This window comes from Bison bison, unplaced genomic scaffold (assembly GCF_000754665.1).
Source record: "Bison bison bison isolate TAMUID 2011002044 unplaced genomic scaffold, Bison_UMD1.0 scf7180017864184, whole genome shotgun sequence".
Lineage (NCBI taxonomy): Eukaryota > Metazoa > Chordata > Mammalia > Artiodactyla > Bovidae > Bison > Bison bison.
Genome location: NW_011494756.1, coordinates 1,572,178 through 1,594,062, shown reverse-complemented (window position 1 = coordinate 1,594,062; position 21,885 = coordinate 1,572,178). Strand labels below are relative to the sequence as shown.

The following is a 21,885-nucleotide window of genomic DNA, read 5'->3' as shown; positions in this document are numbered from 1 at the left end:
CCTGCTGAGCCCGAGTTCCTGACAGTATCTCCAGTCCTCTGTCCTACAGGGAAGGCTTCTCCAGCCTGCTGGAAGGCCCAGCTCTCACAGGAAGCCTTCTTCCTCAATACAAACCAGCTGGGGCCTCACCCTGCAAGATTTTCCTCTGGCCCATCCCTGGAGCTGCCAGCATGGCACTGCAGTCTCTCCAAGGTTCTCAGCCAGCCAGCCAGCGTGAGCCAGGAAGGAACCCATAGGCCTCGCACGTCTCTCCCTGGGGCTCCTCTAACCTAGGAGGCACATGCCCGGGTGGTGGGTTCCTCATCTGGCTCAGTTCAGGCCAGAACAGAATCAGGCTGATTATGGGGTGGAGGTGGGGGTGCTGGGGGAACCCAACCGAGGCTGTCTGAGCCTTGAAAAATGAGGTGGGAAGACAGGCTCCTCCCCTTGCCCACCGCAGTCACTCTCAGCACCCAGGCCCAGAGCCCACCCAGCAGCCAGGCCCCCGGACCCCTCTGACCAAGGCAGGCTGTGTACGCTCAGGCGAGTCACCACCAACGCCCGCCCAGATGCCTGCCCGCAGCTGCAGGGTGGGGCTCACAAGAGCGATGCGAATGAATGCATTTCAGCCACCAGAAAGCGCTGGATGTGGGTGACTCACTTTATTTGTTTACTGCGGGCAGGGTAGGGGGTGTTTTCTTTAAAATGCTTTTCCTGAGCCAAAAGGACTCCAGGCCCCTTGCCCCTGAGTGGGCAGCTGGCCCGAGTCACTCCTGCAACGTCTCTGGGAGAAAGGATGGGGTGGGCAGGCAGGGCTTTCCCCAAGAGCTCCCCAGGCCAACTCTGCCGGCTGCCCACCCACCCCGGAAAAAAGAAACCAAACCCCAAAGCACCCCACCCCATGGGCTCTTGAAGCTGGGTCTGCTGCCCAGCCCCGCTACCAGCTGCCTCCTCCCCCTCCTTCCTACCCGCTTCTCCGTGCTCCCCCCGCCCAACCCCGACCTCGTGGGCACTTCAGCCTAGCCTGCCACCCTGCAAGGTGCTTTCATATCCATCGGGCTTGCCCATTGTGAACAAGACCCAGGTGTGCTCACCCGGCCCACTCCAGCTCATTCTGTCTGGAGACGCTTCCCCCACCCCTGGTTGTCTCAACCCTGTGACGGTACATGGGCCCAGGGCTCTGGCTCACCAGAGCAGGCCCCAGGGGCCGCAGCGCACCCTCCAGTAACAGCTCTCTGGCCAACAGTTCCCCGTCCTCCCCACCACCTGCCCCAGACCCTGGGGCTGCATCGGCCCAGCCTCCCCGTCTCCAGCCCTCCCATCTCACCTCCCCTTGGAAGGCGGGCCCCAGAGCTCCTCTCTGCCAGGTGCAGGAGGTGAGCTGGCAGGCCCCCTCACAAGTACATCTTCATGGCCTTGTGCGTTGTGGGGCAGTAGCGGGCATGGAGCTGGGCCAGCAGGGCCTTGGACGTGGCCTCAAAGCGTGTGCCCTGGCTCTTCTTGTTCCACACGTGGACCGCGAAGGTGGCATTGAGTAGCCGGGTCAGCTCCTGGGGGCTGATGTCTTCGAAGTACTTCTTCCAGTTCTGCCAGGGGATAGGGTAGAAGGCCTCGGGGGGCAGTGTGGTGACGCCGCGGCAGGCACGGCTCTCGCTCAGGCTGCGGATGGAGCACCATTTCTTGAAGACCCGCGTGAGCAGCTGCGGGCCCTGGTGACCCCAGATCCAGCCGTTGTAGTGGGCCACGAAGTCACGCATGCACTGCGCCATGAACTCGTGGTGCTGCTCGAAGGCCAGGAAGGCGCCGTTGAGGACGTAGCGCGACTGGGTGCCCAGTGCGTTGGTCAGGTTCCTCAGGTCCTTGAGGACGATGAAGTCCGTGTCCAGGTAGATGCCGCCGAACTTCCACAGCAGCGCGATCCTGGAGGCGTCCGAGAGCACCGGCAGGAGGTAGGGCTCCCAGCGCCGCTGCACGGCCGCGTACCAGGCGGCCAGGGGTGTGTCCTGGAAGAGCTCCCCCAGGTCCAGGGGGCGCATCTGGACGTTGGGGAAGCAGCCCAGGAGCGAGAGGCCCAGGTGCCGCGGGCGGGAGGCATTCCCGCCAGGCAGTCCCTTCATCAGGACCACCACTGGGGACTCGGGGTGCACCCTGGCAGCTGACTCCACGGAGCACATGAACAGGAAGTTGGGGTTCGTCCGGTCAGAGGTCTCCAGGAAAAAGATGTTGCCTGGAGGCGGGATGCCGGAGGGCGGGGGTGTCGGGGGGACCATGTGGGGGCAGGGGACGTCCACAGGCAGGTTAGAGAGTTGTCCTTGGCCCCCCGGCTCTCCCACGACGTGCCAGTAGACCATGACGGAGACGAAGAAGGTGAGCTTGAAGGCAATGATGAACAGGGTGCAGACCCGCTGCCTTGGGGCGCCCCGGAGCAGCCGCAGCAGGCAGTCGGGGGGCGCCGAAGTCATCTCCCCAGATGTCAGGAGCCTCCAGCAGGAATCAGCTGGTCTGTAAGAAATGAGCACCACACTCAGGCAGCCTGCTGGCTTCCCCGGCCCAAGAACACTGCCCACAGACACCAGCCATGGCTGACCCGGGCTTCCAGACCCCACGGGCTGGCCAGATGCTCAGGGCCCCCTGTCTGACCTCAGCTGTACAGTGGGAGCAGCAGGCCATGGGCTGCGATCTGGGCAGAGGCCCTTCCACTCTGATATACTGGTGAGTTCCCCAAGGGCTGGGCCAGTGCCATCCACAGAGGCCAGCATGGGCCCAGCGCAGGCTCTGGCCTCTCTCTGCAGGGTCTGTCCCCTTTGAACTGCCAGCCTCTGTTTTGAGACCCAATGCAGGCATCTCTCAGCCCCATTCGGTTCCACCAGCTGGGCCTGGATTTGGTCTAAGAGGAAGGGCTGCCCGCAGCCACAGGGACTTTCAGCAGGAGGCCTGGGGGGCTAGATGCCGGCATGCAAGCTCACTCAGAGGCAGGACAGGCAGACTCTAGGCACGTGGGCATGCTTGCTGGGTCCCCAAGCCCTTGGAGTGGGCATGACAGAGTCTCCTGGGCCCCTGGCTTTCCCAGCCCTCACCTGGAGGGAGGGGGACAGGGAGGTTGTGCTATATAAGCTGTCACTCTGTCACCTAACTAGCACCGCTGCCCTCGGACCCTCACTCTCTCTTGATGCCCAGGCTGTGGCTGGCCGGCAGGAGGAACATTCCTGGGTGTCTTGCAGGAGGCTGGGAGGAACAAGAGAGGCTTGCAGTGGGATCGTGTGAATCCTGGGACACATGGGACCTGTGTCTGCCTGAACCAGCTGCAGGACGGTCACACTGGAGCAAGGATTATATTCATTCACTCAGCGAATACTGACTGCCCACCATGCACATGTCAGGGGGCCTTCTCAGCACTTCAAACATATTAAGTCACTAAACACGGCTACCCTGCGGGGCGGGAATCATCCTTCTTTTACATGGTGAGAACACTGAGGCACAGAGAAGTCCGGTAACTCATGCAGAGTCCTCTGCTTGGCCGGTAGCAGGGCAGGGGGTTTGAACCCAGTCTACCTGGCTCCAGGTCTGTGCTCTCACCACTGAGACGTGCTGCCCTGCAGAGAGATGGCGCGGCCATGTGAATGTGCTGGCGCCTGGGGACTCGGTACATGTCGACCCGGACAGTCCTATGAACAGAATCCTGGCCAGCGCTTACTGTCCTGAATCCACAGCCATCCAGGCCTCAGTAACACCAGGGCGCAGTTGTATAGTTTCCACTTTAGAGGCCAGGAAGCTTGGGTGCAAGCGGCAGGGCACTGGGTGCAGCCTGGGGGAGCCACAGTCAACCCTTCCCCAGGACAGAGGGGTCTTGTGGTCACAGCGGGGTCCCAGGAGGCTGTGACTTGCCCAGTGGGGCCCGTCCCTCCCCAAGGCTGAGGCCAGGAACCACGGCTATGGCATGGGCTGGAAACTGACCAGCCTGGGCGGCCCATGGCGGCGAGATGGGGAACCGGGCAGCCTGGCCGGCCTCCTGGAGACACACCCTGGGTCAGCAGCCAGCGTTCTCTGCCAGCAGGAACCGGGTCCTTCCCCATGCTCTCCATGCCCGCAAATCCATCTGCAAAAGATGGCGAGAGACAGAGTGAGGCTGGTTCCCAGCCACAGGGGCCAGGCAGGCCGGGCCTGCAGCTCACTTGTTCATTCGGTCCTCCACTCGCTTGGCCCCTGGGGGAACATGCTGGGGAGAAGAGAAGAGTTAGGTGCAGCTCTACCCTGGAGGAGTGCTCAGCTTCAAGGGGAGATCACGTGGAGAGAGGCAATGAACCCAGTGATGGCGGAACTGGAGCCAAGGGGCCAGCGGAGAGGGAGCAGGCGGCTTCCTGGAGGAGGTGACACTTGATGAGAAGGGAGTCAGCCATGAGCGTGGAGGAGACCTGCACACCTCTCTCCCCAGGGCCCGGCTCAGCGTCGGGTACACAGAGGTCACACAGGAAACGGACTCATGGGCTGATTCACTCACTCAACAGCCAGATAAGAAAAGAAAGAAAGTGAAGTCGTGTCCAACTCTTGCGACCCCATGGATTGTAAGCTACTATGTTCCTCTGTCGGAGAAGGCAATGGCACCCCACTCCAGTACTCTTGCCTGGAAAATCCCATGGATGGAGGAGCCTGGAAGGCTGCAGTCCATAGGGTTGCTAAGAGTCGGACTTGACTGGGCGACTTCACTTTCACTTTTCAGATTCATGCATTGGAGAAGGAAATGGCAACCCACTCCAGTGTTCTTGCCTGGAGAATCCCAGGGATGGTGGAGCCTGGTGGGCTGCCATCTATGGGGTCGCACAGAGTTGGACATGACTGAAGTGATTTAGCAGCAGCAGCAGCAGCAGCATGCTCCTCTGTCCATGGGATTTTCCAGGCAACAGCCAGGGGGACGATTTAAAAACACAAGTGTGGCCAGGCTGCTTCTCTGCTCAGATGATGAGTAAGGTGGGAGGCCTAGTTCATGAGGGGGTAGCACGTCCCCCAACCCAGACCTCACACCCGCTTCTCTCCCCATCACCACCTGGCTTCCTGGTTCTTCCTCAAACCCATCCCCCCACACTGCTGACTCTGGGCCTCCGCACCTGCTATTCCCTCTGCTCGGAATGCTCTCTCCTGCAGATGTTCACAGGGCTGGCTCCTTCATCTTCCCACGTCCTCCCCGCCCTGGCCCCTCTACGATCCCAGCTTCCCCCCGACCCCACAGCCTCCTCCTCTGGTCTGTTCTCCCTAGTACTTATTCTAATATACGGTACTTTTGTGTACTTGTCAGTTTGGTTATTTATTTGGAACATAACCCCTATGAGGACAGGTATTTTCGTATGTCTGGTGTAGGTTTATTTATTTTTTTAGTGTCTAGAATACTGCCTGGGTCTTGGTATGTAATAAATAAATACTGAGTAAGTGAGTGACTCAGCGTGTGGGTGTGTACCTATGTAAAAGAGCAAGCGAGTGAATGAAGGGGCCAATCAACGAGTGATCAGTGAATGAATGAATCAACAGATGAATGAGTTAGCAAATCAACAAGTGAGGAAATAGTCAGTGAGCACATGAGGGGAGGAAACTGGGGGGTCAGAGAGAGCTGCCTGGGATCCCCCAGCTGGGCTGTGAGTGGCGGAGCCGTTGATGTCAACCCGTAACCTTGTGTTCCCGGGCCCTGGTTTTCCCCTACAGGGAGAGAGGCTATTTTGGTCCTGAGTATTTTTAATCCTCTGTGAACCACACTGCTGAGTGCACACAGACGGGCGGCGGATGGAGCGAGGCCGGGGCTGTGTGGGGGCCCGGAGGGTCCTGGCTCTCCCATGGGGTGTGTTTTCGGGGTGGGGATAGGAGCCTGTCGAGGAGGCAGGATGTGCTGGCTGTGGCTGAGGAGCCAGACTCGAGCAGCAGTACCGTATTTGGTGCCGGAGCCCAAGACTCGGGAATGGAAACCGTTTATGACGCGAAGCTGGCCACAGCCCAGTAGCCGTGTGACCTCAGGCCCAAAGCACTCTCCAGTCCCCGGGAGAGCCTCACAGCCCAAGTCCTGGCCTTTGTCAGTCCTGCCTGGCGCGTTCCTGCCACCTTCTCCTGTCTCCCGGCCGCCACCTCCAGCCCTGCCCTGGGGAGATATTCCCCGTTAGCACTTAACTGCAGTCATGCCCCAGCTCTAAGTCCTTCTGTGGCTCTCCATCATCAAGACCCACTGTGGTCCAGCTCAGGGAGGAAGGAAGGGTAAGAAATGCAGGGCTGGCAGAGACAGAAGGCTGAAGGTCCGACCAGTCCCCATCTGAGCTGGCCCTTGGCACCAGCTCTGTGGCTCCTACCTCAGGAGCATGGCATCAGGCTCATATGTCTAGAAAAGGCTCTGGGACCTGGTGCTCATCACCCCTGACCATGGCCTACACCCATCTCTGCCCCCTAGTAGGGAGCCTCCACCTCTGACCCTCGCTGGGCTCCTGCGTCCAGCCCATGGCAGAGAAAAGGGTTATAAGTCATGTATAACTGGGGTCCCCAGGGGAGACAGGGTGGCCGTCTGCTGGTCTGGGTGGTCCAGCATCCATTCCCACTTCTGATAACTGCCCCCCGATTCCCTTTGGGGAACCGCCCCTCCCCACAGACTCCACTCCCAACTCTGGGGGTGGACACGGGATTCGGGTCTGGGCACTGGCTGTGCAGTGCTCGCCAGCCACAGTGATGGCCCCACACTCTGCTCCCAGAGTGCGGAAGGCGCCATGGATGCTGGTGGCTTGCTCATCGGGGGAAGATGAGGACAAGACCTGGTAAATGCGGGATGGGAGCTCTCTGGCACTTACTGGGCTTAGGAGCCACCGACTGTCCCAAACTAGAGGCGACTCACCCAGCCCCTCACAGAAGAGGGGGTGAAATGGAGGCTTAGTGATGCTCAGTCCCACGCAGAGAATCACAGTCGAGGCAGGACTAGAACTCGGCTCTCACACCAGCCCACATGCAACTAGACATCAGGGTTGCAATTTCTCCAGTGTTTCCCTCCCACTGGCCCTGGGAGCCAGGACGCAGCTCTGGACTCAGCAGATGCAAGCGACTACCTGTCCTCCACTTCTGTGACAGTCACTTAATTTAAAAAGAATGATTTAAAATTTTTTAAATACTTTGTTTTGGCCTTGCCGCATGGCCTGCGGGATCTTAGTTCCCCAACCAGGGATCGGACCTGAGCCACCTGCAGTGGAAGTGCAGAGTCTTAACCACCGGACTGCCAGGGAAGTCCTCTCTTCTTTTTATTAATTTATTTTATTCATTTATTCATTTGGCTGTGCTGGGTCTCGGTCTCAGCACGTGGGGTCTTTGATCTTCACTGTGGCCTGTGAGATCTAGTTCTATGACCAGGGATCAAACCTGGGCCCCTCTCCACATTCCCTGCATCGGGAATGTGGAGTCTTAGCCACTGGACCACCAGGGAAGTCCCCGACAGGTCACCCTAAGACCAGGGGCCTCAGTTTCCTCACCTGTGGGAGGGGAATGCGGAGGCTGCCCTGGGTACCATGTGCATCTTGACCTGCACGTGGCCCTTGCTGGCTCTGCTATCGGCTGGGGGCAGTGTAGGGTTTGGAAACCAATGCCTGTGCGCAGATATGCATAGGAAGGATGGAGGAGACACTGCCAGAGGGTCCTTCTCCTTCCTGGAGACCCCCAGGACTGCAGAGGTAGCAGCTGGAGGAACCTTGTTCTCTGATATGGAGGGCGGACCCTGACTGGAGAGGAGAGAAGAGCCTTGAAGCAAAGGATGGCACCTTCCAAAGATTTCTCCAATCAACCAGTAGGCAATCCGTCGATGCCGCAACCCCACCCGCCTCTTCCTCCTTTCTGTCCCTGGCCCCTCTCTCGGCCCCTCCTGCCCCTTCCTCTCCCCTGCTGCCCCACCCGGTCTGTGTCTCTCTCCATCTCCTTCCCTCTCAAACAACCCCGGGGTGCCCTTTTTGGTCCTTGACTCCGTGATCCTGCATAGGGGCAGGGGTGCAATGGGAGGACACAGAGACGGACAGGGGCCAACGGCCAGGTTGACAGCACTCAAAGGACCTGATAAGCAGCTGCTTCCCCTCACCCCAAGGAAGCTCTTCCCCAAGCTAGGGACCCAAAGGCCCCAACTGGCACCTGTGCCCCATATCAAGTCAAAGACACCAGGAGACTTAGGGCCGGGGACCTGGCGGAGGTGGGCGTGCCGTGGGTGACAGAAGAGATGGGGGAGGACCTCCCTTGCGGTCCAGGGCTTAAGACTCTGCCCTTCCATTGCAGGGGCTGGGGCTCCACCTCTGGTTGGGGAACAAAACCCCACACGACAAAAAGGCAGGGCCAAAATACAAATAAATAAAATAAAATGGTTAATTAAAAAAAAGAGAGATCAGAGAGTCAACTGCTTCCTTCTGCTGGAGGAAGATGCATCTCATGGGGGTCAGGAGGCCCTGACCGGCCCCGGCTGGGGTCAGCGTGTTTCTCAGTTCAGCCTGATCCCCAGTGAGGGCTGTAGGGTCATTCCAGCTCATTCCTGCACCCGCTCCCCTGTTTAACCTTCGGAAAATGAAAGGGACTTGTCCAAGGGGCCATTCTAGAGGCACTGGGGCGGGAGGGTGCGTGCAGGTCTGCCCAGCCCCGCTCGAATTGCTCTGTGACTTTAGGCAACTCCCCTTCCTTTGTTGGGCGTCAGGTTCCTCCTGCACCATGGGGAAGGGAGAGCCGGACTGACCGAAAGTTCTAACTGTGGGAACACGGGGCCTGTGCTGATCTACCTCCCTGATAAGTTAATGGCTGAGCAGATATGGAGGCTATACACCGAGGGATCCCAGGGCAGGTCACCCAGCTAGGAAATGGAGTATAGAATTCAAACCCGGGTCCCTGCTGACAGCTTCTGTTCCGCCACTGATTGGCTCTGTGACCTTGGGCCTGGGCCTGCCCCCATGCCCTTTACATTAATAAAATTGAGGGGGGTGGGCTTTTGGTCTTAGAATTCAGACCCTCCTTGGTGTGAAAAATCAATATCTCCAGCTTCCAAACCCTACTTGGAGGATCTGCTGTCCAGTCCTCCTGCGGACCCCATCCCCACTCTTTCAGGGCATAAATGATTTCTACTCAAGAAGTAAGACTGACGGATACTAAAAAGCAGTGATCCTGGTACAAGTGGCTGTTTTCAGAGCGGAGGTTACAAAGTGTTCCCCCTCCAAAGCCCCTAAGTTGTTCCGAGGACAGAAATTCCTGAAGCCAGACTCCAGCAGGCAGCGTCTTGCTCTTGGGGGGTTATGACAGATGGAAAAATAGGAGGAGGAGCCCTCTGTTTCCAAGAGGAACGAGGCACATTCTTAGTTCTGAGTCTTCCCTCTTCTACTGATGTCAGACTGAGCCATGAGGGAAAGGAAAAAATAAACCACAAGCTACAGCATTAGGGAAAGAGACCAGGAGCAGGACAAACTCATAAACTTCAAGTCACATGTAAGTGTTGCACAAGGCACCCGAGACCAGCAGATATGGCAGTGGGGGTGGGGAGGAGAGTGGTACCGGGGGTGCCCAGTAGTGCTGGGTCATAGCAATCGCCACTTCTAAAAGGAAGACGAGGGCCGCCCCGTTGTCCAGTAGTTAAGACTCTGCTTTCAATGCAGGGGTCATGGGTGTGATCTCTGGTTGGGGAACTAAGATCCCACATGCCATGCGGTGTGACCAAAAAATAAACAAATTAAAAAAAGGAAGACAAATAAGACAGGAGCCAAGGGCTTAATGAACCAGGAGGGTTCAAGGTTGGAGGTGGTGGCCTCTTGAATCGGGCTGGGTTCTGAGAGGCAACAGAAGGGAAGCTGCAGAGGAAGATCGTATATTAAAGGAACAATCAATTCCTGTAAAAACAGAAGGAGTCTTTCAGTAGAGAAATCTAGAGAACGATCCTGGCCTGTCTCCCAATTTCCATCAAAACCTCCTGTTAGTTGCTGGTCCAGGAAAATTCTGCTAATTCAAATAGAGGGAAAAAAAAAATTGTTAAAGGCATAAACACAACATCCATCCAAAGACGCTACGTGAATGAAGAGGGAAAGGAACACTGGTGTTCCCTTATGTAAAAAGATGAGTCACTATACAAATATCGCCACAAAACAAACAAAAATTCTAATCCAAAATGGCAGCATGAACTGAAAACAATTAAAATAAAAAACCCTAAGAAAAAAGTAGTTCCCACTTGAAGGAAGACCAGAAAGCAGAAATACAAGAACTAGGGAAGTTCTTGAAAAAGATATGAAGACAACAGGTGAGAACTGATAGGCCTCAGGAAAGAACTAGAAGAAAAAGACAAAAATATTTCAGAAATGAAGGCCAAACTACACGAAACCCAGGGAGAGCAGACATGAAGTACAGTAAGAGGCACAGGGCTTAAAATGAGAAAAGGGAACAAAACCAGATAGAAATAAAGAGATGAAAGAATTCAAGAAGATGGAGAAAAGATGTAAAGGAGATACAACAAATGCATAACTAGGGTTTCTAAAGAAGAAGATGAAAACAATGGACCAGAAGAAACATTTAAAATTATAATTCAGGAAAACTTTTCTGAAATAAGGGAAGATTTCATTTCATGAATCGAAACAGTACTCCATGTAGTACTGGAGATCAGTGACCCAGAATGGTAAGTCTCAAGACATTTTCTAGCAAAATGAATGAACTTTATAAAGACACAAGAATAAATCTTTGGGCAGCTACCTGTGGCTCAGATGGTAAAGAATCTGCCTGCAACATAGGAGACCCAGGTTCGAACTCTGGGTTGGTAAAACCCCCTGGAGGAGGGAATGGCTACCCACTCCAGTATTCTTGCCTGGAGAATCCCAGGGACAGAGGAGCCTGGTGGGATATAGTCCCGTAGGGTCACAAAGAGTCAGACACGATTGAGTGACGGAGCATGCACACAGAAAGACCTATGAAGGAAACAGAGTCAGGCTGGTATCAGATTTCTCAGCAGACACTCAAGGACAGATAGTGGAGCAACACCTACAGGATATCCTCCAGGAAAGAAACTGTGAGCCAAAAAGTAATATATGGCATCCCTTCGTATCCACGAAGGGAAGTGGTTCCAGGACTCCCACAGCCACCAAAGTCCCCAGATGCTCAAGTCCATGACATAAAATGGTGTAGTATTTGCATATAAGCTAGACACATTTCCTAAATTCTCTAAATCATCTCTAGATTATCTATTATACCCAATATAAAGTGAAAAGTGAAAGTGTCAGTCGCTCAGTAATGTAAATGCTACATTAATAGTTGCAAGTGTGCAGCACAGTCAGGTTTTCCTTTTTGGAATGTTCTGGAATTTTTTTCCTTTTAAGAATTTAGACCCACAGTTGGTTGAATCTGTGGATGTGGAACCCAGAGATTTGGAGGGTTGAGTGTATAGCCAAGCTGTTCTTTAAATATAAAGGTTACACACCAAGTTTCAAAGTATAAGGACTTGGGCAATAATGTATTATGAGTAATAAGCACAGCAAACCGAATGGTGACTGGGCTAACTTTAGTAACAGCACTGAATATATTTAACTTCAGCTCCTCTCCATCCCCCCAAAAGGCAGGAATAAGGATGACAGGATGGAACGACAGTGGTGTCTAGTCAGACGATGTAAGAATGTAAAAAAAAATTGGTAGGACAGGCAAAAGGAAGGTGGAAAGTAGAACAAGTTCTGGTTGCCTCATCTCTAACTGCTAGGGGGTAAAAACTAAAGCGGTAAAAGTTTGAGCATATTTAGAGTGCAAAGGTGATACAAAGAAGGATAATCCTACCCAATGTTATTGCATCTAATAAGATGAACCGTCATGAACCACTAAAAAATAAAAACGCTGCCAATTAAGCAAAACCACTCTGCTTTCTTATTATGTAGGATTTTTCTTTTGCAAGAATTTTTTTTTTTAAGTTAGATTTTTAAATCACCTATCACATCTGTGTATACATAGGACGGAAGGAAGGAAGGAATGGTATGAAGGAAGGAATCCCATAGGAAGGAATGTAAGTGAAATAAATTGAGTAAGGCGTTACTGGAAGTTCACCACACGTAAAACCCGATTCTTCTGAACGATTTCACCTCAGTGTCACTGTCTGTGCTTTCCCACACGGCAGCATCGGTCCAATTTACATGATTGAACTTGAGTGGGGGAGCATTTTGGTAGCTGCTGGGGCTCCCTGCATGGATACTAAGGGGCAACCATATATTAATCTTTGGCTCACACTTTCCATCAACTGTGGGCGGCACAACACTTCTTCAGAGCGCTTCACTCGTGCCTCAAGAGGTTTTTTCCGAGCTGCGGACATCTCTTCAGGTGGTCGTGTCACCGAATGAGCAGGAAGTGGCAAATGTCAGGAACACTGCCTGACTGAGAGCTTCCAGAAGCACTGGATGGAAACAACATACGCCTTACTCAGCACAGTATCGGCTGAAATGAGTAGTGACTAGAGAAAGGGGAGGATGGAGAAGAAGCAAGTTAAATGTATTGTTATTCATAGAAGAGAAACAATAGACACCATCTAAAGAAAGAAGGGACTAAGAGGATTATATGAAGGATAAATATAAAAAAATGGAGCCACTCGAACAAATTACAAGCTTTCCCAAATATCAGAAAGATTCCTATTTTTTGTTTTGGGTTGTTTGTTTGTTTTCATCAGAATATAGCCCTCCCAGGGGCTTCCCTGGTGGTCCAGTGGCTAAGACTGTGCTCCCAAGGCAGGGGGCCTGGGTTCAGTCCCTGGTTAGGGAACTGGATCCCACATGTCACAACGAAAGATCCCACATGTCACAACGAAAGATCCCACATGCTGCAACGAAGGATCTCTCATGCAACTAAGACCCAGTAGGGCCAAACAAGTAAATACATATGTGTATATATTATATACAAAAAGGAATGTAGCCCTCCCGCAAGCACAAAGGCATGCATACATATGGACACAGCATGACTGGGAAGATCATAGACCTAAGCCATATCAATAAATATAAACAGATTTAACTTATCTATACAAAGGAAAAGGTTTTTTTAGTTTAGATCCAAGCAAATTCCAACTCTATCTTGTGTTTGAGAGACATACATCAAAAAAGTGATTTAGAAGGTTAAAAGTAAAAGAATGAGCAAACGTTTAAAGACACATACAAACAAAAACAAAGCTGAAGCCATAATCTTAGTATCTGACAATGGGAGTTAAAGCCAGGAATCTCTAAATGAGCCAAAGAAAGGCCACTTATAGTGCTAACTGGTATAATCCACAAGGCGTCAAACATACTGCAGCAATTTTCAGAAGAAATTACAGGGATGTCAGGATAAACAGACGGCAACACACTAGTAACAGACTGTAATTCACCTTTCTGAGTCCAAGAAACAAGTAGATCAAACACAAAATAATTCAGATCTACAAAATAATCAAGAAGTACTACTCTATATCAAATTCTTGATCCTAATAATAAATAATTCACTTTCAAGAGAACATTTATGAAAACTGAAAACCTCAACAAAACCCATAAACATAAAAAATACATTTTATAAATGCAAAGCAGTGTGTGATGAGAAATTAACGTGAAAGTTAGGAACTTTTTTAAAAAACAAAACCTCTCTCTTGGACAATTCTTGAGCCAAAAGGGAAGTACAAACGGGATCTGTGGCATTTCTAGAAAACAACCATATCAAGATACCAAGAATCTGAATCTACAAGACACAGCTGCAGATTTATCAGAAGAATGTTTATAGCCTCCAATCATGTGACAAGTAACACAGGGCCGATAAGAAGAAAGCAAGCAGCAGGCGAAAAATGGGAGAAAAAGAACCTAAACATTTCCTTAAAATGTTAGAAAATAAACAAGAAGACTAAGGAAAGAAAAATTACAGTAGAAAAAAGTCAGGAAGCAGATAAGCAGTAGAACTAAGACATAAGGCCAAAAAACAGGCTCTTTGGGAAAAAATTCAATGAAATATATAAATCACAATTAACCTAATTAAGAAGACAAGAGAACTGAGGAGATGAGTGAGCACCCAGTGCAAACTAAGTCATGCCAAATGGCAAAGGAACCAAAGAAGCAGAGGAAAACTTTTTTTTTTTTTTTAATCGTAAGATAGTGCTTTGCAAATAACATCTGAAACCTGAAAAAAATAATTTCTAGACAAATGTAATAAATCAAGACTGCTCCCAGAACAGTCAGTCTAGACAGGCCAACTTTTACATAAGAAATAGAATTATACAAGATCATTAAGAAACAAAGGAACAAGACATTTTTAGAGAGGAATTTTACGAATTTACGTAACAGAAGATCTCAATGCTTTTAAAGGTGTTAAATAGTAAAATATAAGAAAGAACACTTTTAAAAATTTTAAGTATGGTGGTTTATTCACTAAATCATATCGGAGTCTTGCAATCCCATGGACTGTAGCCCACCAGGCTCCTCCATCCACGGGATTTTCCAGGCAAGAATCCTGGAGTCGATTGTCACTTCCTTCTCCAGGGTACCTTCCTGACCCAGGGATTGAATCCAGGTCTCCTGCATTGCCAGATGGATGGATTCTTTACTGACTGAGCCACCAGAGAAGTCTAAGTTAAGTATAAAGAATTTAAATTAGTATAATATAGACATCAAAACCTGACAAAGATTGCACAAGACACTCTACTGACCAATATCACTTATGAATACTACTGTAAAAATCCTAAATAAAAAAAGCAGACAGAATTCAACAGCACATCAAAACAATGAAAAATCAAAACCATGTGGGTTGGGACTTCCTAGGTGGTCTAGTGGCTAAGACTCCACACTCCCAACGCAGGGGGCCCTGGGTCAATCCCTGGTCAGGGAACTAGATCCCACATGCCATAACAAAACAAAACAAAACCAAGTGGGTTTTATTCTTGGAATTCAAGGATGGTTCAATATTAGGATGTCTTTAATATAATTCACCATATTCATAGATCTAAGGAGAAAAACCATACTATCCCCCAGAAATGCTAAAGTAATTTGACAGGGTTTCCAATACTTCCTGCATAAATTAGGAATCAGTGGATACTTCCTTAAGAAAATTATGTATATCAACATCAAAGCCAAGAGCCAGCTTCATACAGGAGTGTGAACACTCAGCTTCATACATACATACAGGAGTGTGAACACTCAGCTAGAAGGAACTCTAGCTGAAGATAGGAAAAGGACAAAGTGTCCAGCACCCTCACGGGCACTGGAGGTGTTCATCAAAGCAACTCAACAAGAGAGAGAAATTAGAGCTATAAAAACTGAATGAAAGTGGAAGTTTCTCAGTTGTGTCCGACTCTTTGCCACCCCATGGACTGCAGCCCGCCAGGCTCCTCTGTCCATGGAATACTGCAGGCAAGAATACTAGAGTGGGTTGCTATGCCCTTTTCCAGGAGATCTTCCTGACCCAGGGATCGAACCTGGGTCTCTGACATTGCAGGCAGATTCTTTACTGTCTGAGCTACCAGTGAAGCTATGATACAAACAGGGGGCAAACCAACCCCCTCACCAAACCTCAAATAGAAAAAGCTAAAATTACTGCTGTTTTTATACAATACTACTATATACCTAGAAAAGTCAAGAGAAACTGTTGAAAAACTCCTGCTAATAAAGAAATACCATAAGGTGATAGGAAACAGACACATACACAAATATAAAAAAGCAGCTAGAAGCAGAAGATACAATGAAGAGACTCCTACTCACAACCACCGTCACAATACTTAGGGTTACACTTAACAAAAGGTGTTCAACATTCATGTGAACAACAATTTAAAGCTGCTGACAGTACAAAGTACATGTGAACAAGTGGAAACTTGCACCATGATTTTGGACAGAAGATTCAGCTTTTTAAAGATGTCGATGTTATCTTAGCCGATGGATAAACTGCACTCGGTTCTGCAGTTCAACAAACTGATTCTAAAGTTTATCAAAAAATAAGCAAGGGACGTCCCTGGTGGTACAGTGGTAAAGAATCTGCCTGCTCTTGTAGGGGACATAGATTCAGTCCCTGGCCTGGGAAGATCACATACCACAGGGCAACTAAGCCCGTGAGCCACAACTTCTGAAGCCCATGTACCTAGAGCCTGTGCTCTGCAACAGGAGAAGCCACCGCAATGAGAAGCCTGAGCCCAGCAACTAGAGAGTAGGCCCCACTCGCTGCAACTAGAGAAACGAAGACTCAGCACAGCCAAATAGAGAAATAAAATAAAATTTAACAAAGAAAAGTAAGCAAAAAACCTACAGGAAAACTCTGAGGAAAGGAAGACATGAAGAAGGACTGGTCTTTCAGAGACTGACAGATGAAGCACCAATAACTAAAAGAACCTAGTTTTTGCATGTAAATAGGGGAATGAAACAAAGCACAGAAAGAGTATGGTATTTGCATATCCAACACAGGCAGCATCTACAAATGCGTCAGTAAAAACGGACCTTTTAACACAGCTGTTGGGCAAGCAGGGAAGCCAGCAGGGAAAAAGAACCAGATGAGTTGATATCTCAGAATATGCCCAGGATAAATCCCAAATGTAATAATAAATGTTTCAGACAAAACACAAGTGAATTCCTTAATAAACAGAGTTGGGAAGGTTTTCTTAATTATGCATGAAATCTAGAAGTCATGAAAAGAAAAAATTTCCCTGCAACCTTTCGCCAAATACCGAGAAAGTAAAAAACACAAGTGACAGCTTGGGATGGCTTTTGTTTCTCTCAGATCCCAGACATCTCATTTTTCTAACTTAGAAAGCAATCCCACAAATCAAGGGGAAAAACGAACAATCCAAAAGAAACTGAGCCAAGGTCACATCACACACACCCACCCACACACACACGCTGATGCTTAAACAGATAAGCAAGATGGGGGAGCTTTTCGTAAGTAAGAAAAATGCAGGTCAAAACAGTCAGATAGCATCTCTCACCCATCAGATTTGCAAGAATCTAAAACTTCCACAACACATCCTTCAGGCAAGGCTCTGAGGAAACAGGCATCCATACAGTGCTGGTAGGGGTGGAGGGTAAGGGACCAACATCCATCAAAATTACACATTCACGTACCCTTTCGCCTCGCAGTCCCACTCTGTGAATTTATCCTACAGATAAGTGATATTTGTACCAGTCACAAGTTTGTTTGCAACCGCAAATGATTAGAAACAACCCAAGGTCTTCCTTGAAGGAACTGGTTAAGCACTCAGTGACCCTGATATCTTGGAAAACAATGTCCGCTCCCAGGGGGCCAGGAACAAGGCCACTCTGACTCATCACATGGCCAGCACAGACCCTAGCACATCAAAGGTGCTTAATGCATATTTTCTGAAAGAATGCATGAATGATCCCTAAACTGCCCAGAAAGCCAGGATCAAATGAGCAACTAATCTAGGGGAGTGGCATCTGCAAACCGGCAAACCCTGAGCCCGCAGAGGACAACGGTCAGGATGTGTAATTGACGTATCCCGCCTCACCATCCAAGGGCACAAAATATGGCTGCATGCCGTGTCCCTTCATATTCAAGTGCCTGAGTATGCACCTGTCCCAGGAGAGAAAGGTGACCTTCCCAACACTACATGGCTAGTACCTGTCGGGGGGAGGGGTCGAGGGGGGTGGCGCCAGGATCTACTCTCAGGTATGTCTGCATCTGAAAGTCTCAGAGGCTTTTTTCTTCCCTGAGGCCATCCCGGCCCCCCAGGGTCACTCTGCAGTAGAGCCTGGGCTCCAGCTCTCAGGATCAGGGTGAAGTCACCTTCTGCTCAGAGCAGGGAATGGTAACTCACCACGGATCTGGACACCCAGACATCTGCTCTTAGAGACCCTGGATTGGGAGGACCAGGGGTGGGGGGTGCAGGATGGTTATGGTTGGTTTCTCTTGAAAAGCTGACATGTGTGCAGATGCCAGAAGGAGGTGAGGCACCAGCTGGATGGATTTCTGGGGAAAGGGTGCCCAGGGAAGAAAGTCAGCGAGTGCAAAGGCCCTGAGGCATGTGTGCCTGAGGGACTGACCGTGGAGTCACCAAAGTACCAGGAGAGGCCAGAGAGATAGAGGGGACACTGGGCTGGGGTGGGGAGCAGGCTTGAGGGCCACAGGGAGGACTTCACAACTGATTGGCAGGGGGTGCCATTGGGCAATGTTGAAGAGGAAAGGGTTATAGCTTGACTTTTTTTGGGGGGGTCACCCTGTGTGGCTTGTGGAATCCTAGCTCCCCACCTTGGCAGTGAGAGCCCCAAATCCTAAGCACTGGACTGCCAGGGAATTCCCTAGTGTGACTAATGTCTTAAATAAATCTTTAAGATCTGGCTGCTTTTTGAGTCTAAATCACAGGGGATGTGTAGCAACAGGAATGTGTCACAGGGCTATTGTGATAATCCGGGGAGAGGGAAGTAGAGAGAGGGAAGTGGGGACACAGCTCCGCTAAACAGATTTCCCCTCTACCCCTCTTTCCCTCTCCCCAGCCCAGCCCAGCCCAGCTCTCTCCATCTCTCGGTCTGGGATGCGCCACCCCAGCCACCTCCCGTGGCCGCCTCCCGCTGCAGCCCCACACAAGCCCGCAGACTCCACAGTGCTGGGATCCTGCAAGCTCTGCCTCCCCAGCCCTGCCCGCTCGGGCGCAAGACCTCCAGACTAGCCGAGCTGACGTCTGCCCTATTGCTCAAGCCACCAGGCTCTGGAAATTCCAAGCTTCTGAAACCCACTCTTTCCTCTTCCCAAAACATCCCTCCATGCTCCCCTGCCCAGGAACTTCCTGAGCAGAAAAGGTACGAAGGAAGTTTCGCCATCTGTCTGGAACACACCGCCTACCAGGCACCCCACTGAACACCACATGCCCTGGGTCTCCATGTCCACCGCAGTGGCCCCTCTTACAAATGAAAAACTCAGGTGCAGAGCAAAGGGGCTGCTGGGCTAGTGAAGCGGGGAGGTGGGATAGGCACCACCCAGGTATGTGTGCCCCCGTCTCTCCTCACCTAGGAAGCCACCCAGACATTGACGCTTACTGTGGCTGGGCCCCCATTTCTGCACACATCCACACCAGGAGGAGCTCGTGGCTACCTTCCAAAGGAGTGTGAACAGCACTCACCACAAACCCTGTGCTCCCCCATAGCCCAGACCCCTGGCAGACCTTCAGAGCCCCTGAGCAAGTCCTATGGGGGAACCACCCGGGTGAATTTGGTCTTGGAGTAGAACTGGGATTGCAGGAAAGTGGGCACCAAGCCAGATGCTGCCCACTCAGCCTGATATTAAATCCTGGAGGGCCTGGCATACAGCAGGTGCACGATAAGTGCGTGATGCCTGACAGTGGTGAGGGATACAGGACAGCCATCCCGATATATCCTCAATGCCTTTGAAAATGATGGTTAAAAACATGCAAGAAAACCCAGCTCTTCTCGATTGCTCAAGGCACCAGGCTCTGGGAACACCAAGTTTCTGAAACAAGCTCTTCCTTCCTCCCAAAATGTCCCTCCACCTTCCCGATCCAGCAACCTCTCAATCATCGTGGGGAAGACGAGCTGCCATTTGCCAAGAATCCATCAAAATACTGTCATGGTTTTCTTCATACCTTTGAGTATTGCCTCTGTGTTTCCACAGCGAGTATACACAGACACTTAGCCAACAGTGGGATCATGGTTGGTGGGGCTCCCAGTTTTTCTAGAGGGATGTGTGTGTATGTGTGTGTGTGCGCGTGCATGCCTGGGGGGCAGGGGAGGGGATGTCCAGTCACCACTCTCAGTGAACAGCTCTTGCTTTGCTCTTTATCTTGAAGGTTTGAGGTGAGGGTATGTGGCACGTCAGCATTTTGGCATATGCATTCCAGTCCTTTTCTGCCGCCTCCACTCACACGGAGCAGTGTTTACGCAGGCTGTGTCCAGGAGGTGCACAGAAAGTGATCCTTACCCACATGGTTCTACACCTTGTTTTATTTTTCACTTAAAAATATGCGGGGCCCCTGTCTCCTAAAACCAGGCGGTGGTGGTTACACAACCAGACCCATTTCCTAAAACTCATCGAGCTGGACGCACGCAATGGGCTGTAAATTCTACCTCAATTAAACCCTTTGGAAATACACGCTGTGCCTCTATTATGTCAGTAGACACAGCTCCACACCCTACCTCTCCAGGGTTACCCACCTTGACTGCTGGAGGGGCTTCCCCCTGTGAGCCCCTCTGTGGCTGAGCCCCCTGTGGCTCTGCTGGTAAAGCATCCGCCTGCAATGCACAGACCCAGGTTAGATCTCTGGGTTGGGAAGATCCCCTGGAGAAGAGAAACACTACCCACTCCAGTAATCTGGCCTGGAGAATTCCATGGACTATGGGGTCGCAGAAAGTCAGGCTCAACTGAGCGACCTTCACTTTGCACTTTGACTGCTGGAAATGTGGCTTCTTTTTGCTTTTACAGACAACACTGTGGTATCTTAGCACTTAGATCTCTTAACACATTCTTAATTACTTCTGCAGGACCCTTCCTAGAAATGAACTGCTTAGGTCAAAGGAAATGCCAATCTGTTCTCGATACAGGTCATCACTGGTCTCAAGAACTTAAAAAGTCCAAGTTCTCTCCAGTGTCAGGGCTGGTCCTCCTTCCCATCCTCTCATCAGAAGAGAGACGGGTGTGGCCAAGTTAGCATTTATTAAAAGCTCCCCGTCAGGAATGGAGCTATGTGGTTTAATAATAACAATGGTGTATATTTCCTGAGGGCTTACCATGCACAGCCACCGGTTAGAGTGGTTTTTCCTTCAGTAACTCACGTAATCTTCCCAGTAGTTGCGTGAGGCAGGTCCTCTTATCATCGATTACAGTTTAAGATTGGAAACCTAGGCCCAGCTGGGACTCAAACACCCTCTGCCAGGTGAAATAACTCTGTCTGTAGCCCAGTCCCATTCAGCTGGGACTGCACTGTGGCCAGGGGCTCAGATCTTGCTGTGGTCAAGAGGAGGCAGCTGACTCTCAGGTCCTCATCTGTAAGATGGGACTGACAGCTCAAGAGGGCTGAGGGGGTTTAAAAAAAAGATCAGGTTAACAAAAGCCCTGGAATCAGGTGGGGGCTTGATCAATGGGAAGAAAAGTGAAAGTGTTGGTCGTGTCCGACTCTTTGCAGCCTCATAGACTGTGGCCCACCAGGCTCCTCTGTCCATGGGATTCTCCAGGCAAGGATACTGGAGTGGGTTGACATGCCCTTTTCCAGGGGATATTCTGGATTCAGGGATCGAACCCAGGTCTCCTGCACTGAAGGCGGATTCTTTACTGTCTGAGACAGTAGCCCGCCATCAAATCAGGAGATTGCCTTGGAAGCTTCTGGAAAAAAGCAACTGATGACTACAGACACCCAGGGTGGGGTGGGGGTGTCTCTGGGCTCCATAGCTGTATCTGGGACGATGGCGTCTGCACTTTGAAATCAAGCTGTTCATGGACTGTAAGGACTACTTTTCTGTTTTACCTTCACGTCTACCCAGCAACTCAGACTCTGCACAGGTGTGATATCCAGAAGGCCCTGCTGCCCCTGCAGCACCTGGTTCCTGCTGGGTGAGAGGAGAGTTTGGGGCACTGCCCGGAGTGGAAGGGGCCCTCCTAGTCCCTGTGGCCAGCTGGGTGAGAGGAGAGTTTGGGGCACTGCCCGGAGTGGAAGGGGCCCTCCTAGTCCCTGTGGCCAGCTCTGCAGAACTGGAAGCTCCTGGCCCCACTGGGGTCTGTCCAGAGGGAAGACAAACAGAGGCAGCAGGAGAGGAAGGGATGCTCACTCACCAAGCTCTAGACACAGGAAGATAGGAACTGTTTCTCGCTAGCTACTAGAGATGGAGGCTCGGGGAGGACTCTCAAGGGCAGGTGGTGAGTGCAGGGGGAATTCTTCAAGGCACTTCTCCTCCCTCAATGTCGATGGGGGTGATAACACCTCCTACCTCCCAGGGAAACAAGGAGGACTCAAGGGAAATGAGGTTGGCAAACAGC

At 51.0% G+C, this 21,885-nt stretch overlaps 1 protein-coding gene across 2 annotated transcripts; it reads right to left on the bottom strand.

Annotated features, from left to right (window-relative positions):
• Positions 1-620: 620 nt before the first annotated feature.
• On the bottom strand, positions 621-18,404 carry A4GALT (alpha 1,4-galactosyltransferase). Of its 2 annotated transcripts, none has more exons than XM_010843645.1 (3): positions 16,874-18,404; positions 4,001-4,075; positions 621-2,481 (listed from the first exon to the last, which is right to left on the bottom strand). In XM_010843645.1, exons 1-3 carry the CDS (start codon positions 16,999-17,001, stop codon positions 1,374-1,376), a joined length of 1,311 nt encoding a protein of 436 aa, XP_010841947.1. In that variant the 5' UTR covers positions 17,002-18,404; the 3' UTR covers positions 621-1,373. The 2 variants fall into 2 exon arrangements, with proteins under 2 accessions (XP_010841947.1, XP_010841948.1); XM_010843646.1 differs by having other exon boundaries at positions 3,934-4,075; positions 17,010-18,404.
• Between the last annotated feature and the right edge of the window lie 3,481 nt (positions 18,405-21,885).

Coding starts and splice junctions, on each gene's coding strand:
- A4GALT (XM_010843645.1), bottom strand. CDS start 17,001: ATGTGTAATTTTGATGGATGTTGGTCCCTTACCCTCCACCCCTACCAG. Junction 4,076..16,873: donor GATTCTTGCAAATCTGATGG/GTGAGAGATGCT, acceptor CATCTTTTGCAG/ATGGATTTGCGGGCATGGAG. Junction 2,482..4,000: donor ACGCTGGCTGCTGACCCAGG/GTGTGTCTCCAG, acceptor CATTTCTTACAG/ACCAGCTGATTCCTGCTGGA.